The 16,866-nt window shown below is 39.5% G+C and overlaps 1 protein-coding gene across 1 annotated transcript in view; it reads right to left on the bottom strand.

Moving 5' to 3' along the window:
* The window catches only part of COL21A1 (collagen type XXI alpha 1 chain), a 118,718-nt gene that overhangs the window by 41,399 nt on the left and 60,453 nt on the right, over positions 1-16,866 (bottom strand). The window contains exons 9-15 of the mRNA XM_079970606.1: positions 16,042-16,119; positions 14,888-14,896; positions 14,123-14,206; positions 11,351-11,413; positions 2,467-2,520; positions 2,306-2,359; positions 992-1,045 (exon numbers count right to left, since the gene is read on the bottom strand). Coding sequence (XP_079826732.1) covers positions 992-1,045; positions 2,306-2,359; positions 2,467-2,520; positions 11,351-11,413; positions 14,123-14,206; positions 14,888-14,896; positions 16,042-16,119 — 396 coding nt within the window. The remainder of the gene's footprint in view (positions 1-991; positions 1,046-2,305; positions 2,360-2,466; positions 2,521-11,350; positions 11,414-14,122; positions 14,207-14,887; positions 14,897-16,041; positions 16,120-16,866) is intronic.

Here is a 16,866-nt window from a genome sequence, read left to right as displayed (position 1 = left end):
AAAAGCTAAATTTCAAACAAATGCCTAAGCAAAATTTCAAACAATTGCATGTCGTAGGTTATCAGAAGTATACTAAAGTACAAGGCAATCTGAGGAATATATAACAAAAGACAGGTTTTGAACTGACATTGGGCAACATATCTACATGTTACACTAAACCATGGTTCTGTGGACAAGCCCAAGCAAAACATCAAGCCCCTGCACTCCCCTTTTCTCTCTTCTTCCTGTGTAGCCAGGAAACCAACTTTGTTAGCCTCTACCTGCAGTTTCACAGGACATCAGTTTGTCATTATGTTCCAGCAAAGGGTCCTGATTTCAAATGAAGTGTGGTTAGTTTAACAAGATCGCTTTGTAAACCATGGTTTGAAGCTGATGTACTATAAAACTTACCAGAGTTCTTTTTAAAACAGAACCCCTGGTTCAAATCTAACACTAATCCAGTGAATCTAAATACCACTAAATCCTCCTTCTGGTTACAAAGAAGGAAAAGAGGGGCAGGAGACTACAGTGTTGCTCACTTACATGACACTAAACTATAGATTAGCATTGCATGTGCTCACAGCCATAGTTTTTCATATGCCATCTATTATTATTTTCAATTTATTACCTTTCCTGCAACATAAGGTCCCAGAGCAGGTTAAAACTATTTAAATTACAGTATTTAAAAAATTAGTTTAAAACACTCTAGATAAATTAAATGAGAATCCCAGTTTCCTTGGCCAGGGTGGGGTGTATACTAAAGAATTGTCTGCTTAGCACCGTGTCACGGCCCCTGTGATGGAAAATAGTAGATAAAAGATGATCATCCTAAGTAAGTATAGCTGCCTGCCTACACTAATTGAAAATAAATGAAGCTAAAAGTTCTTGGATGAAATAATTGCACCATTTACATTTTCATTGAACGAGCTACTAGGCACCATTTTTTGCTTTTCAACATCCCTTGATACTTTTTAGCATCCTACCAATTTTTACAAGAACATTTGGTTTGAACCTTAGATGCTGGCATCCCATGCAATCCAGGGAAACCTGGAAGTCCACGTTCACCCTAGAAAAAGGAAGTAAAAGGAACCATGAGACAAGATAAGGAAAAGAGCAGAAGAATATAAGCCACCCAAAGGCACCACACCTTGAGCAAGAAGAGGACCTTTGCTCCATTGAATTCAGTGGGTAGAGAATTGCAGCCTGAATCTGGTAGCAACCAGAGATGTATGCAAATTCTCCTCTTAAAATCCTCTGCTCCATTTGTGGATATAGAAATTGAAGGGATCATTTCACTAAACTTCACTGAGGAAGAAGTTCTCCCAACAGTTGCTCCCACTCATTGGATTAAGGATATGAGGTTCAACTCAGGAAACCTGACTTCAAGTTTCAGTTCAGACATGAATTTTACAGGTGTTATTGAGCTAAATCATAATGGCAGCCTACCTCACATGGAATGAAGAATTTAAGCATCTGATTTAAAGGCTCATGGCACAGCTAGAAGCACTAATATTTAGGAAGGATCCCAAACATTCATGGGTTCCCTCATTTGCCCCAAATGTTAGGAGACATTTCCAAGCATACCTCTTCACTATGCATGCTAAGTTCCCTTTAACATTATAGAGAATCATGTGATCATTGGGAGCTCTATGTGCACACTGAAGAGCTCACTGGAATTTGGTTCAGTCAATGATTTTTTACATACTTCTGTAGATGAACAAGAACTATATAAAAGGATGGTTAGAAGGATTCCATGTCATACAAAAGTATGCTACATTTCCAGGAAAAAGACATGTCAGAAAGTTGAAGCATCTGAATTTTCCACACATGTAGAATTATGTTTATAAAAAAAGAGCTGAAATCTAGCCAATAAAATCACACCCACTTTGGCATGAGCGCAGCTACACCCAGAAGCCTCACACACCAAGATCGTAACTTTTTAGTGCGCCAAGCTTTTAGAAACATTGCTTACTAATTAAATGCATTCAAAAATACATCTAAGCATACAGATGTAATGAAAGTTCCATGTGTGATTGGCTGAATATCCTGTGAACCCATGGAAATTTGGAACATAGGAAAAAACCAAAGCAAATCAAGCAAGGGTGGAAGATGGAACTGATTTGAAAAGAAATGCAGAATAATTTTTTAGCAAACGCACAATTCTTCCAGAAGTATTATTATCTACACAAAGGCATATATGAATAGTCATGTAAGTAGTTATAATGTGGCAGCTGTAAGTTCATCTTTGGAACATTCTAAATATATAGTTCTTCATAAAGGTGTTGTGTTAATGTACAGAAACTACAGCTATCAAAACTTGGCTTACCTTTGCCCCATCTGACCCAGCTTCACCTTTCACACCTGGAAGGCCTCGTGGCCCCTAGTAAGGAACAATTACATATTACTAATGTTATTTATAGTTATAATTCGTTTAACCTCTTTATAAGGACTTCACTTTAGAACTATGAAAAGATGCCGTGAACTTACTTGAATCCCTGGGGATCCTGGAATCCCTGGAGTCCCTGTTACTCCTTGGTAGCCCTAAGAAGAGAAACCCAAACATTACACCAAAGTGTACTTTAAAAGCAATACTTCTGCAGTTCAGATGTAAAACCCGTTGCAACTGGATTAAGCGCTTAGGACTTGAGCGGGCCAAGCTTGCTGACAATACTAAAGCATTCAGTTGTTAAAATACAAAGAGATTGCAAAGAGCTTCAAAACGACCTCTCCAAATTTTGTGAATGGGTAGTAAAATGGCAAATGTAATGCAGTGCAAAACTATGATTTTTTGGGGGGGGGGGTCTGAATTTCACATTTACATTCATGGAGTCTGAACTGGAGGTGACAGATCCAGAACAAGACCTTGGGGTTGTTGTGGTAAATAGCTCAATGAAGATGTTAAGCCAGTATGAGGCAGCAGCTGTGAAAAAGGCAAATTCCATGCTACGGATGATTAGGAAATAGAAAATAAAACTGCCAATATCACAATACCATACAAGTCTATTACATGACTGCATTTGGAATACTGTGTACAGTTCTGGTCCCCTCACCTCAAAGAGTTGCCCATCCCCACCGTAGAAACTGTGGCAACACTGGTGTAGAAGGCTGCCACAAATATCTCTTTGGTGACCAAACTTATTATTACCAATTATCTGTAGCAAATTTTCATTCATATCTTAATTAGTATACAGAACATGCCACAATCCATACTTAATTCATCCTTGCAGCAGCTGTTTGTAATTGTATGTATATGGCATTATTGGTCTCATTCTTCCAGAGAAATAAGGAGCGTTAATGGATTTGCCAAAGACATTTCAGTAGCTTCATGGTCACTGAATGTATAAACCTGCAGTGCAAGCCTAACTATCTTTCCTCAAAAGCAAGTCCCATTGCAGAATGCCTGGTTTAAATCATTATTTCAACTGTTTAATTGGTTGTATTTTATTTCTTGTAATGGCTTCGGCTACTCAAATAATCAGTATTCATACTAGTCCTGAAGAATTAAATATACTTACTCCTAAGTAAATGTGGGGTTAGAACTGCAGTCTTGATGTTTTTGCTACTGCTATCAGAACCTGTTTTGAAAATGGTTTGTTGTTCACTACTATCCTTTGGAAACCGATGAATATTGTCAAGAAAATAAGTTATAACAGGCCAGTGACAGAAATGTCCACATTAAACAAATAAGCAAACAAACAAACAACAGCCAACCACACAGATCAAGCATTAGACATAAGAGCTCCATTCACCATGTGGTCCAAAATGTCTGACAAGACAGAAAAGATCTAGCTTAAAAATGGCTGGTAATCCCTTTCAGTTTTCAACCTAAAGCAGCCTGTGGCCACTCCTGATTTTGAATTCCAACTTCCATCAGTCCCAGCCAGCATGGTCAGTGGTAAGGGATCATGGGTGTTATACTCTGGTGGCATCTGAAGAGCCACAGTTACCCCACCCCTGACCAAAACAAAGGGTCACCACCACCACCTGTCCAAGCTTGACCTGTACAAGTAAAGATCACATGGTGCCACAGAGACCAGGTACTGGTTAATGCCTATAATTCTTGCAACAAAATGTAGGAAAGCCATACCCAATACTAACTAATTTAATGAAGATGTAGAGGGCCATCATTCTCTAAACGAATTCCTTGCTTGTAAAATTTGTGGAAGGAATGCCTCCATAAGGCACTTGAGGAATTCTCTTTGGGCTATCTCAGACAGCATCTAAGTGGGAGCCTAAAACGCAGACAATAGTGGTGTGCTAAGATGGGCCATATGTACAGAAGACAATGAAGATAAGATGAGGGTTTTTTGTTTGTTTTTTTTAAGCCTTAAAATGGTGTTAATGTATCTGGCTTTTATACAAAGTACACAGTGTGAAGAAGATTCCTCTTTAGGTCCTTAACAGGGAGAAAGGCACAAAATTGTTGGACAGAAAGTCAGTAACAATATCCTGCAGCTCTTTGTTCAAGGAAATGCTGGCACCACCAGAAGAAAAAAAAAGTACTTTATTAGGTGAGACATTTGATATTCTTTTAAGAAGGTCAGCAACAATGCTCCACGTGTAGAGTCTGCATCTGGATATCTCAGTAAAGCTAGCTCTGCCAGGTCAGTTTTAAGCTGCACAGCACTTAACTGGACACTATGAAGGAAGAATAAATATTATAATAAAATTCCAGAAAAGGATGCAATATGGGATGTTGGTACACATCTCTTCTGGAGGACAAATTCTTCTCATTTCCCCCCTCTCAGTTTGGATACCTTATTTTCCAGTAGGCATGTCAAGAATAATTTCCCCTGTGCTTCCTCCATATAAGAGCAGGAACAGAATATACTGGTTTTGTATTTTTAAAAAACAAAAATACTGTCCTCTTTTTCCAGTGACCATATCACACTTTCTATCTGACATACTTAAGCAAGCTGTGGAATAGGAAACAGGTTTGCTATAGCAAGGAACCTAAGCAGGACCGACCAATCAGTCAGTCAATGAAACTCTCATTTATATTGAAACGCCTAACATATTTTTATGCTGATAGTACTATTCTGATAAATAAATAAGGCAAATTAGTTTATTTACAACATTTACACCTGACCTTTAAAGTATATGACTTTCAAGATAGCCTTAAATTTTAGATGAAAAGCTAATGTGTGTTAGAAATGTAAGGAAAAGGAAGGTACTTTTTACCACATGTGGTGGTCCTGTAGAAAAGTAAAAGACTTCTGGGAAATGATATACAGTATAATGAATTGAAAAAGATGTTTAAGATAACTTTCCCTAAAAAACTAGAAGCCTTTTTACTTGGACTAACAGGGGTTGAAAAACCTAGAGATCTAAAAACGTTATTTATGTATGCGACAACAGCCACAAGGATGTTGCTAGCCCTGAATTGGAAACAGGAGAAGATACCAACAAAAGAAGAATGGATAATTAAGATGATGGACTATGCCGAAATGGCAAAGATGACCGCGAAGATCAGAGATCAGCATGAGAAAAAGTTTGAGCAGGAATGGAAGAGATTTCTAGATTATAAAAGACCACTGTAAATATATTAAAGTGTTAGCAGGTTTGATATAACATTTATGTAATCTAATAATTGGAAATTAAGATGAACAAGAGGGAAAAACAAAGAATTTTGAGATGAAATGAGATGCAAGAAATTTTGTGGGAAAAGATTAGAATCCAGGGGAGGGGAGGGGGGAAGTCTACGTTTGTTTTTTGTTCTTGATCGGAAAAACATTGAATTTATGAATTATTGTGATTATAAAATTTGAAAATATTATATATATATATATATATATATATATATATATATATAAATTAGATAAAAAAATAAGTACTTCCTATTTCTGCCATTTTTTTTAAAAAAAATCACTTTAATTTCTACATTCAATCACTGCAAAACCAATGGTCATAATCGTAATATAATTATGCACAATTCAGTGAAACAGAGCCAAATCAGATATATCAGGCAATTCCCTAATCAAATCTCCTGTGGGAGGTTTTTTAGGTGGGGGGGGGGAGTTAGACTGGAATTTCATTGCTTAGTGATTAGACTGGGATTTCATTGCCCCCATTTCCTTGATTCAAACTGCACATAGTTAAGGTATGGCATTCACTTCCAAACAGTGGGTGACAGCAGCCAACTCAGATGACTTTAAACAGGGACAAATCCACTAAGGCTAAGGCTATTAATGGCAACTGGTCGTGACAGCTATCTGCTGATTCCAGGGACAGGGACACCATGGCTCTGAACACCAGTTACTCGGGAACAACACTGAAAAATGTCCTGCTTTGAGGGCTTCCCAAAAACATATGGTTGACCACAATGGAAAATAAGCTGCTGGAATAGACAGACTTTTGGTATGAGATCCAGCATATATTTTGCTTTTGCTTATATTCTTGGCTACTGACATGGGAAATCAATGTACACAAGAAAAGGAATGCACAGTTGAGTCCACGTGATGTCCTGAGTTCCAAATTACCAAAATCTGAGTACAAGTTTACACACTATACATTTTCCCCTCCACACCAGTCTTCTCCACACAGACTCTCACATTGGGAATTGCTGCTGATTACATCCATGGTTTGCCAGTCACATGTCTCTCTGAGCATACATTACCCATGGGAAGTTAGGTCTGCATGCATGAAAATAAAATGTCTCTAGTTCAGTGGAATATTCCATCATATTTAAAGTTTTATGACACATGGCCTGCATACTTTTATTAGAACTTCTGTAAAGCCTCATCAGGAGAGGCATCTAACATCACACAGCTTAAGGGAAGGGGGATTTTTCTGGCTACATTTTAGTCCTTTCATATAGCCCTTTCTATTCTGGCTATGTGATCTACTCAGACGAGTGATCTGTGTTTTACAGCCCCAATTATTCAAAAAATAATAACACTTAAAAGTAAATTCCACTGAGTTCAGTGTGTGCTTGGGACTACAGCCTACGAGTCATGACTCATGGGATCATCGAGTTCATTGTGCCTAAGTTTGTTTAGGATTTCAGCCTACATGTAATGACTGACTCATAGAAAGGTCTGTTAAAAAAAAAAAAACACCCCCCCCCAAAAAACAGTTTACTGAAATCAGTGGAATCAACAGTGCAATCTTCTAACCATGTTTACTCAAAAGCACTGAGGTCAGTGGCACTTACACCCTAGTAAGTGAACATAATATTGCAGCCTGAAGTATAACTGTGTGGGCATGTGGCAATCCACTAAGCCTGGCAACACAAGCCTATGCCTGTACCGCTCTATAAGCAGATGTCAGTATCTTGTGCATGAACTTGCACACAACCAGTACTACTGGCTCTCTTTTTCTCTACCTATGTAGCAAACTTCTCTGTGCAATTACAAACTACCTGAACTTTATTTATATTTTCTCCTGTAGGGATTTGATTTTAAAATTAGCAAAGCACAGGATTTGAAAGGCTGCACTTCAGATGTTGCTTGGCTCTTCCACCATTAAACCATTTGCTGATTGAGAAGAGGTTCTTACCATGCAGAATGCTGACCTGAATACACAGCACTAACTTTCCAGTTCCTTTCTTAATCTTCAAGGGAGCTAGTGCATTATGTTGTGTTAAATGTTCATATTGGAAATAAGAGATTTTGCATTGTCCAGTATTTTGCATTTTTTCCTCCTCTTTAAAAATGTGTATGGAGACTAAGATGGTATTAGAACTGGGCCCCAAACATGTGTACCAAATTTCACTCCAATATGTTTGTGTTGCAGGGGAGGGATCCAGTGGAATTATTGCACTGTAAACAAATTGACAAAAGCAGAAATTTGTATATGGAAAGTTGGCTGGGAAAGAGTGAAATGAAGACTTTACTCTCCTCAGCCTATCATGATCAAACACAAGCTAAGAAATCTAGATTTGAACTTGACTTCAACTTCAGCAGTTACTCCCAACTAGAACCAGGAAACTCAGTGGTGGTACTTGTACCGGTGGAGCTCAGAGGATAGCCCCAAAATGGGGTGTTTCAAAGGTGTGGAAGGGCTGAGCCAGTCTAGGATCCCCAGCCAGTCTCACAGTCATCACAGGCGAGCATCAGGCTCAGTCCAGACTCCATTGCTATGCCAACCAGCAGCTGGTGCAGTGATGAGCTTGATCATCCTGCCACAATCATCTTCTGCTGTGGCCACCATGAGCAGATGGGCTGTGGATGCAGTGGCGGTTCTGCAAAGCCCTGCAGTTGAGGAGGTAAGGATTGCAACCTCAGTCATCACTAACTTTAGGTAGATCAAGGCAATATTCGAGTGTTCTGATGTTTCCATTACTATTTCTTACTACCCTAACTTTCTATCATTTTTCCTAAAACTTTTCTACATTTGGGAAAACGACCAACTTGACATCTGAGGAATATATATATATATATATATATATATATATATATATATATATCTGGCACATTACAAGACTACAAAAATTATTTATTTTTCCTCCATGGTTCATTATGCTATTATTTATATCAGTACTGGGAATATATGTCACAAGCTAGAATCAAATGCTACAGCAAAGATGTGGATTTCTCTTTTAAAAATGTAGGCTGTCACCACTGATAGCAGAAGGCTGTCTTATCACGTCTGAGATACAGTTCTTTCTGGACACTGAGGTCCAGTGCTGAGGGCCTTCTGGCAGTTCCTTCGCTGCAAGAAGCCAAGTTACAGGGAACCAGGCAGAGGGCCTTCTCAGTAGTGGCACCCGCCCTGTGGAACACCCTCCCACCAGATGTCAAAGAGAAAAACAACTACCAGACTTTTAGAAGACATCTGAAGGCAGCCCTGTTTAGGGAAGTTTTTAATGTTTAATAGGTTATTGTATTTTAATATTCTATTGGAAGCCGCCCAGAGTGGCTGGGGAAACCCAGCCAGATGGGTGGGGTATAAATAATAAATTATTATTATTATTATTATTATTATTATTATGTTAGATCACGATTAATCATATAAAACCTAAAATATAGCTTATATTTGCTTGATCAAGACCACAACAATCCTGAGAAGTACAAAAAACTTGGTAGCACAATGAAAAGGGGAGTTGTACAAATCCAAACCTGCTGCAAGCAGCTTGTTTTGTTGTGGAAAATTACATTTCCTTCCTGGTATAGTGGCCAGATAAATCCAATTGCAAAAGGAGAAGCCTACATAAAATAGACAGGAAGTCTATTTGCATAAGTGCAATGAAATTGTTCACAATGCCCATGCTTGGATGTCATGCTAATCCACATTTTAGTGCACTGAGCTGCAGGATTAGGTACGGTACTTACCTCTCCAGCACAACAAGAGATCACTGAAAACCAGATACAATGCATAGTGGAAAGCCTGGACAATGTTCTTCTTACAGTATATGGTACAGAGAAGACATCAAAATTGGCAACACCCAAGTTTCTCTAGAGAGTGCACTTCATGTACAGGATATCACAACCAAAAAAGCTCTTTCACTGGTCACCACCTGCCTAACTCCTAAAGGCAAAGGAAACTCAAAGGATGGCCTCCGTTCAATAATATACTACCTACACACTATCTATCTCATGTGTTAGTCAGGAATATTCTGGCCAGATGTTAGTTAGCTGGCACAGCTCCACTCATGTACAGTGGAGGGCTACAATGCTCTGTTTTTTGTTGTTGTTGTTTCCAGTTACCCTTGCTTGCGTGGTCATAATTATCAAGGGATTACTTGATAATTAACTAAGAAAGCGATTGCTGCAAACAGTAAGAAAACATTTGTGCTACATTAGAAGTTGCTTTTTCTTTTTGTCCTAGAGCATTTTAGCATTTTGTTGAAATGGTAGATTTATAATTTATCTGAAGGGTTCAAAATAAACCCATGAAAAGAGTTCTTTAAATTGCTCCCAGGTTCTGCAACTAGGAGTTCTCTTTGAACATGGCTCCAGTATTGCTTATTGAAATTATTGGACTCTTCCCTAATATAATCTTCCAGTATGTGGAAAGAAGTGTATTTTTGGTATTACTGCTCTTCATACTAGCATTGTGTCAGCATCCAAAGGGAACCACCACAATAATCTCAACCATCTGTTATACCTACGAACATGGCCAAAATGTAACTAAGCAACCAAAATAAGAAATTTGGACATTTTATAAAGTGCAACATGGAGTTCTCCAAGTAATTGGCAATGTTCCTCAGATTTACAGAGCTTCCAGCAAGGATTTGTTTAAGATTTTCCATACAGAGCTGATACAGAAAACCAAATATACAACCACCACCATCAAAAGACTCCTTACCAGAAATAGAATGTGAAATGCAAAAAATAAAAAATCACAGGCCTCATACATTCTGGGCAAGAACTGAATGCCTTAAGTGGCATTAACAATAATAAAGGCCACGTTGCTTAACTTGGAGCTCATTTTCTTGAGATTTCTGGAAACCTTCTAAAGGCCCATAAGAATTAAAACCAAATTCTTTGAATTCATTATTACCAAAGTCAAAAGGAGATGAATGGTTTTGGGAAAAGACCCAAACTTCTGCTTCAGCATTTTAATTTGCCCTTACTTTAATTGCCTGGTAAAATAACTGAACTCATTTGAACCTTTTAAAGCCTCCCTTCTAACACTTTCACAACACAGTACTATAAATGTCTATTCAGAAGTTATGTGCAGAGAAGCTTATTCCCAGGGTGAGTATGGGCACTGCAGACTTATTCGCAGTACTAATGATAACCATCCATCCATATTTTTGCAAGAACTAACAGGAACAAGATATTACATTTCTTATTTCTTTTTGGGTGGGATACAGTTACATACTGTTTTACCCCAAGGAGGAAGCCATTAGACTAGCTAGTGAGCAATTAGCTGCATTCCTCTTCCTTCTACTCTTTCTTAACAAAAATCAGCCATGTGAACGAGGGCTCGCTGCAGCTTGCTCTCGTAATGCTATTGTGAAGATATCACATCAGAACTGAGCGAGCACAGCATTCAGAACTCTTTTTTTTGTTTTTTAATGGCTGAAACTATTTTAAAGAAAAGACAAAACTAATCCTAACTTGCCATCATTTCAGTTTCTGAAACTTGGATTATATATCCTTGTTGACATTCTATGCCCCTTCCGCAATAACAATTAACAATTTATGACGCCCAACTGTAAGATTAGAAATTGCTGCACAAAAAACCCCAGTAAATTATAAATTTAAAGGAAAGGGTAGCATTTACATATTACTTCTGTGGCTTTTTCAGTAAAAGGTATGGATCTTCCCTGAATCCTCCTTGATTGGGAATTCCAACTGTCACCCCTTACTCGTGATCCTGATGTTAATAATGAGCATTTGCCACCCTTAATAATGTTCTGATACAATTCTAATGTCAGTTTTGCATTAAAGTTACTATAGATGACTAAGTTTTTAGTACTCACAGGCTTACCATCTCGACCAGGTTCTCCAGGATAGCCATGATTCCCAGGTTGTCCAGGATCCCCCTAGGGAGAAAACAAACATATTAGAACAGAACAGAACTGAGAAGGTTGCAGCAACTAAATGCTGCACAATACCCCCGCCTCTAACAGATGCTACTCAGAGTTTCAATCAACCTAAGCAGGAGCCTTGTACAGGGCTCCTGAAAGGAAGGAGGTGGTTTCAGATGCGGACAAAGGAATGGAAGTGGGTGCCCTCCCCACAGCTCTTCTGAAACCTTCACACACTGCCCTATAAAGTGGTAAAGGGCTCGTGGTTCAGGGCTAGTTGTCAGCCCTGAAACTAAACTCTTTATTGCTTCCACAGGTGGAAGGAGTGGGTGTTTCTCCTGGGAAAGTTATAGAAAATATATCTTTTCCACTCCTGAAATCTTCTGAAATAACATGGAGAAGAGGAGTTTAACATTATAGTACATATCCCCCTAACGCTTCCAGGGTTTATATATAAACATGGGGGAGGTTTCTGGAGAGTGTGAAGGGAAATATGTCCTTTTTCCTCTTGTCCCTTCTGAAACCTCCTCATAAATAGTGCAGGGAGGAAAGGTTGTTTTGCCTCACTCTATTCTGACATAGTAAATTCTGACGCACAAATTTTCTGCTTTGTGTGAAGCTCACAACCCATAGATCTGCACAGAAACTACAGCAGATTTGGTGTGGCCATCTTGCCTTCTCTGTGCATATGTGTGTTTCCCCAAAGGGTTACCTCATCTAACATCAGCCACTCATGCTTCTTCTGGAAAATGAAATAAGCCTGTCATTCTAGCCCATTCATTTGCCTGGTGCAGCTTAGGCAGGTATAACCCCTAACCAAACACCTCCTATCTCCCTCTGTTGTTCATTCATGGAGGGCCAAGCTAATGTTAATTGTAGCTAGTGTTAATTGTGTGGATTAAAGCAGTACATTTTTTTCAAACTACTAATTACCACTGCAGAGGGGCCCAAGCAGGAGAAAGACCATGGGATATAGGAATGGGGAGTTTAACCCATTCCATTATGGCCCCAACATAAATCACCCCTGAAGGTGCTATTTACATTGGTGCCAAAAGAGACTTCCCTGCCAATGTAAATATAAACTAGGGATGGGGTGGTGGAATTGATCGGGACAATGGCAAGCTTGAGCCTCCCTGAGGCTGACATTTACATTTGTAATCATTTGCACGTTAACTGTACCCACTGACTAACACCATGTCTAATATTTCCCACAAGGGCCTTTCAGCCACAAGAGAACCTGATCACATGTTACCAAGTTGGGGTGGTGGGTTGCAAGTGAATGCACCCATTTGCTGTTCATCCATATTTTGGCACTTCAGGAAATTATACTTTCAAAGTCATAAAAACTTGGAGGGAAGCCCAGAAATATTTCATGCAACAGTTGGCCTTTATAATACAGTCCTTAATCTCTCAGCGCAATGCATCCTCACTGGTTGCGGTTCTGTTTTCAAAAGATATGTTCTTCTGCTTCATATTTAAGATGTTACAGACTTTTATAACATGCATAACTACATAAACATGTTCTGAAGAGAAGATGTTCAAGTGGAGACTCAGGGAGTTGGCTGAGTTGAGATCATTGTCTTCTAGAGTATTTAAGAGTGTCAGAACATCCATTACAAGAGAACATTGGGTGAAAAACTGAAGATGGTGGGGTCTGCCAGGGGCCATGTCTTCAGCTACAACTGTGTGGTCCAAAACCTGGGCAAAGTTGCTTGGCCTTAATTTTGCAGCTGCATTAAGTCTTAGTACTATGCAGAAAACAAATAACGAGATAATTGCTACGTTCTAATCCAACATTGGTAGGGACGCGGGTGGCACTGTGGGTAAAACCTCAGCGCCTAGGACTTGCCGATTGCATGGTCGGCGGTTCGAATCCCTGCGGCGGGGTGCACTCCCATCGTTCAGTCCCAGCGCCTGCCAACCTAGCAGTTCGAAAGCACCCCTGGTAAATAGGGACCGCTTTCTAGCGGGAAGGTAAACGACATTCCGTGTGCTGTGCTGGCTTGCCAGATACAGCTTGTCACGCTGCCCACATGACCCGGAAGTGTCTGCGGACAGCGCTGGCTCCCGGCCTATAGAGTGAGATGATCGCACAACCCTAGAGTCTGGCAAGACTGGCCCGTACGGGCAGGGGTACCTTTACCTAATCCAACATTATTATAATAACCCATTACATTTAAAAGCTATACTTAAGATCTCTGTCTAGCTGACGATGGCCCAAATGAAGCATGCCTCAGTTCATTTTATTCTCCCACCTCCACTCCTAATGCACACTTAGATTCCAGAAACTGTAACAAATTTTATTCTAAGGAAAGTCAACAAGCTGCCCCTCCAGATGTTGTAGAACTCCAGCTCCAACCAAGCTCAGCCAGCATAGCCAATGGTCAAGGGTACATGCACTCTCCCCAACTGACCCCTACCTAAGAGGAACTGATAGCAACAGTAACAGCTTCTTCTAAACAGCCATTCTCTTTCCCATTCTATTTTAACTTCTTTTTAACTTGGCACTTATTGTTGTAATGATCTTATGTAAACAGATTTGTAAGGTCAACCTGAAAAGCAGTATATAAAACTGTAAACTAAGAAATAATAAATGCAATTTTTGCTTTGGGCCTTTAAACTAGAAGGGGGCTTATAAATAAGGCATTATGATCATAATTTATGTTATGGCCACAGAGTTAAACATAATGAAAGCAACTATACATTATGAAAAGCTCCACTCACTTTGGGGCCTGGTGGTCCTTGTTTTCCTGGAGGGCATATACAAGGAGGTGGTGTAGATCCTACATCGCTTGGTCCATTCATGCACTACCAAAAACCAAAAACAATTTTCAATTGTGCACATCAAACCATCTTTATGTTTATTAACAACCTACTCCACAAAATCCTTCACCCCTGAAATCCCTGCTGAAATCTACCATGTTGGCTTGACAGTGATTTCATGATATCAATGTATGATGAGGAAGTCAGAGAGTGGCCCAGTTCACAGGTAATTCTAAGCCGAACTATTCCATAGTATGAACAAGCAAATGTTCAGGCTCCTGGAGAGGAGAATGCGACTGCTTTTCTCCTCTCTCCCCATTTTGCTGCTGGAATAGCATGCCATCTGAACCTGGGTTCATGGTTTAGCTCTCTAAGTGCATATATTTTCTTAAATGTTAAGCATATTCCTTCTATGACAAACCAGACTACATAAAAGAGATTCAACAATGTGAGAACTAAATGCCACTACCCATGTAAAAAATAGCATATAAATTGCATGCCAAATTCAGTCCAAAATAATTTAACACTCCCCCACAAAAAAAGGTTGCACATATTATTCACTGAACACAAAAGCTGAAAACAGAAAAAAAAGTTTACAAAAATATCCTCACTATGCCCGACAAACAGCATGCTCTTACCTGGTGATGTATTAACAAAGGAAGCAAGGGTGAGGGTGATACTAAATACTACCTTAAAGTCCATATGAATAGGCATGCTTTTGCCTACCTCTCCATTCTGGAATAAATAAATAAACAAAATCAGTTCAAGACTTTAGAAAGCCTGCAGAAATTGTTAAAATCAAAGCATATATAGTTGTAAAGGTAAAGGGACTCCTGACCATTAGGTCCAGTCGCATACAACTCCGGGGCTGCATTACTGGCCGAGGGAGCCAGCGTATAGCTTCCGGGTCATGTAGCCAGAGCAGTGCACGGAAACGCCGTTTACCTTCCAGCTGGAGAGGTACCTATTTATCTACTTGCACTGCATGCTTTTAAACTGCTAGGTTGGCAGGAGCTGGGACACAGCAAATGGGAGGTAACCCCGTTGAGGGGATTTGAACCACCGACCTTCTGATTGGCAAACCCTAGGCTCTGTGGTTTAACCCACAGCGCCATCCACATCCCATATAGTTGTAAAGTAAAGGTAAAGGGACCCCTGACCATTAGGTACAGTCGTGGCCGACTCTGGGGTTGCGGCGCTCATCTCGCTTTATTGGCCGAGGGAACCGGCGTACAGCTTCCGGGTCATGTGGCCAGCATGACTAAGCCACTTCTGGTGAACCAGAGCAGCGCACAGAAACGCCGTTTACCTTCATGCCAGAGCGGTACCTGTTTATCTACTTGCACTTTGACGTGCTTTCGAACTGCTAGGTTGGCAGGAGCAGGAACCGAGCAACGGGAGCTCACCCCATCGTGGGGATTCGAACTGCCGACCTTCTGATCAGCAAGTCCTAGGCTCTGTGGTTTAACCCACAGCTTCACCCCTTGTGAACCTTTTAATTACACTATGTAACATGTTACCAGTGTCTCCCTAGCATAGAGAGACTTCTGTAACAACCTCTAATGGTAAACAACAATTTCTCCAAAACACATTTTGCAGAAAATTCTGTCCTGAAGGAATTTGAAGGTTGACAGATAGCAGTGTGTTTTTTTTAAAAAAAAAAAATCTTCGACAGGTAACACAATTATAGCTCAAGCGTTCTTTCTTTCTTTCTTTCTTTCTTTCTTTCTTTCTTTCTTTCTTTTATTTGAGATAGATAGATAGATAAAGAACTCTCTTAATAGGAGAACTATCCTTCCCACTACGATATGGTTTCGTTTGTTTTTTATGAAAATGAAAAACAAGCTTTACCAAAAATAAATAAATCCTATCATACTCACAAATCCAGGGATCTCACAGGCTGTTTCTCGGTTATTTTGTTCTGGGTCACAGTAGATCCTTAACTTTTGGACATCAAACTGTAACATGAAGATTATGAACTCATTAGATACCCATTTTTGATGCTTTTAATTAAAAATAACAGATTGCTACAGAAATGGAGAGAACTGGATTTAAGAGTGGAAAAAGGAGAAACAGGTAGAATCGAAATTGACAGAACCCTCCATTCATACTCATGAGCAGTCCAACCAAATATATTGAGCCTCAGATGGTCCAAGGGGAAATAACTCATTCTGTCTTACTCATACTGATTTACAGCACTATTTTACAAATTAGAAACATATAAAGGTCATTCATAATCAGAAATAACATCCATAATCTCTTGGAACATCTTATATTCTAAAATCCATTTCATAACAGCTAAGGAATTACTTGTAAAAGGGCAGGTTGTGCTTATATTTGTGTAGCAGAATGCAAACGTGGGCAGAAAGTGCTGAAAGTTCCTTAAAAACAGTTCAGACTCACACATTGGTAGTTTATGCATTTACTTATTGTACACCAAGTCCTCTGTAATGACACCAAGGTCAATGAATGCAAAAGGGAAACAGCTGCTTACAACTCTTATATTCCCCTTGTGCAAACAATTCACACTGGGTATTCTGTTCTTCAAAAACATTCAAGGCAAATACTGGTTTGGTCCTGACATCTCACTAAATAATGGTTTATGCTAACCATAGTTAAGAATCCACACCATGGTTTGAGCTACCAATCATACAACAGGCTTATTGTTTGTTGATGTTCATCTGCTTTTGTTTTCCATCTGTTCA

Source organism: Podarcis cretensis (genome assembly GCF_951804945.1).
Source record: "Podarcis cretensis genome assembly, chromosome: 3".
Lineage (NCBI taxonomy): Eukaryota > Metazoa > Chordata > Lepidosauria > Squamata > Lacertidae > Podarcis > Podarcis cretensis.
Note: the sequence above shows the minus strand (reverse complement) of the source record. Positions and strands in the feature narration are given on the sequence as shown.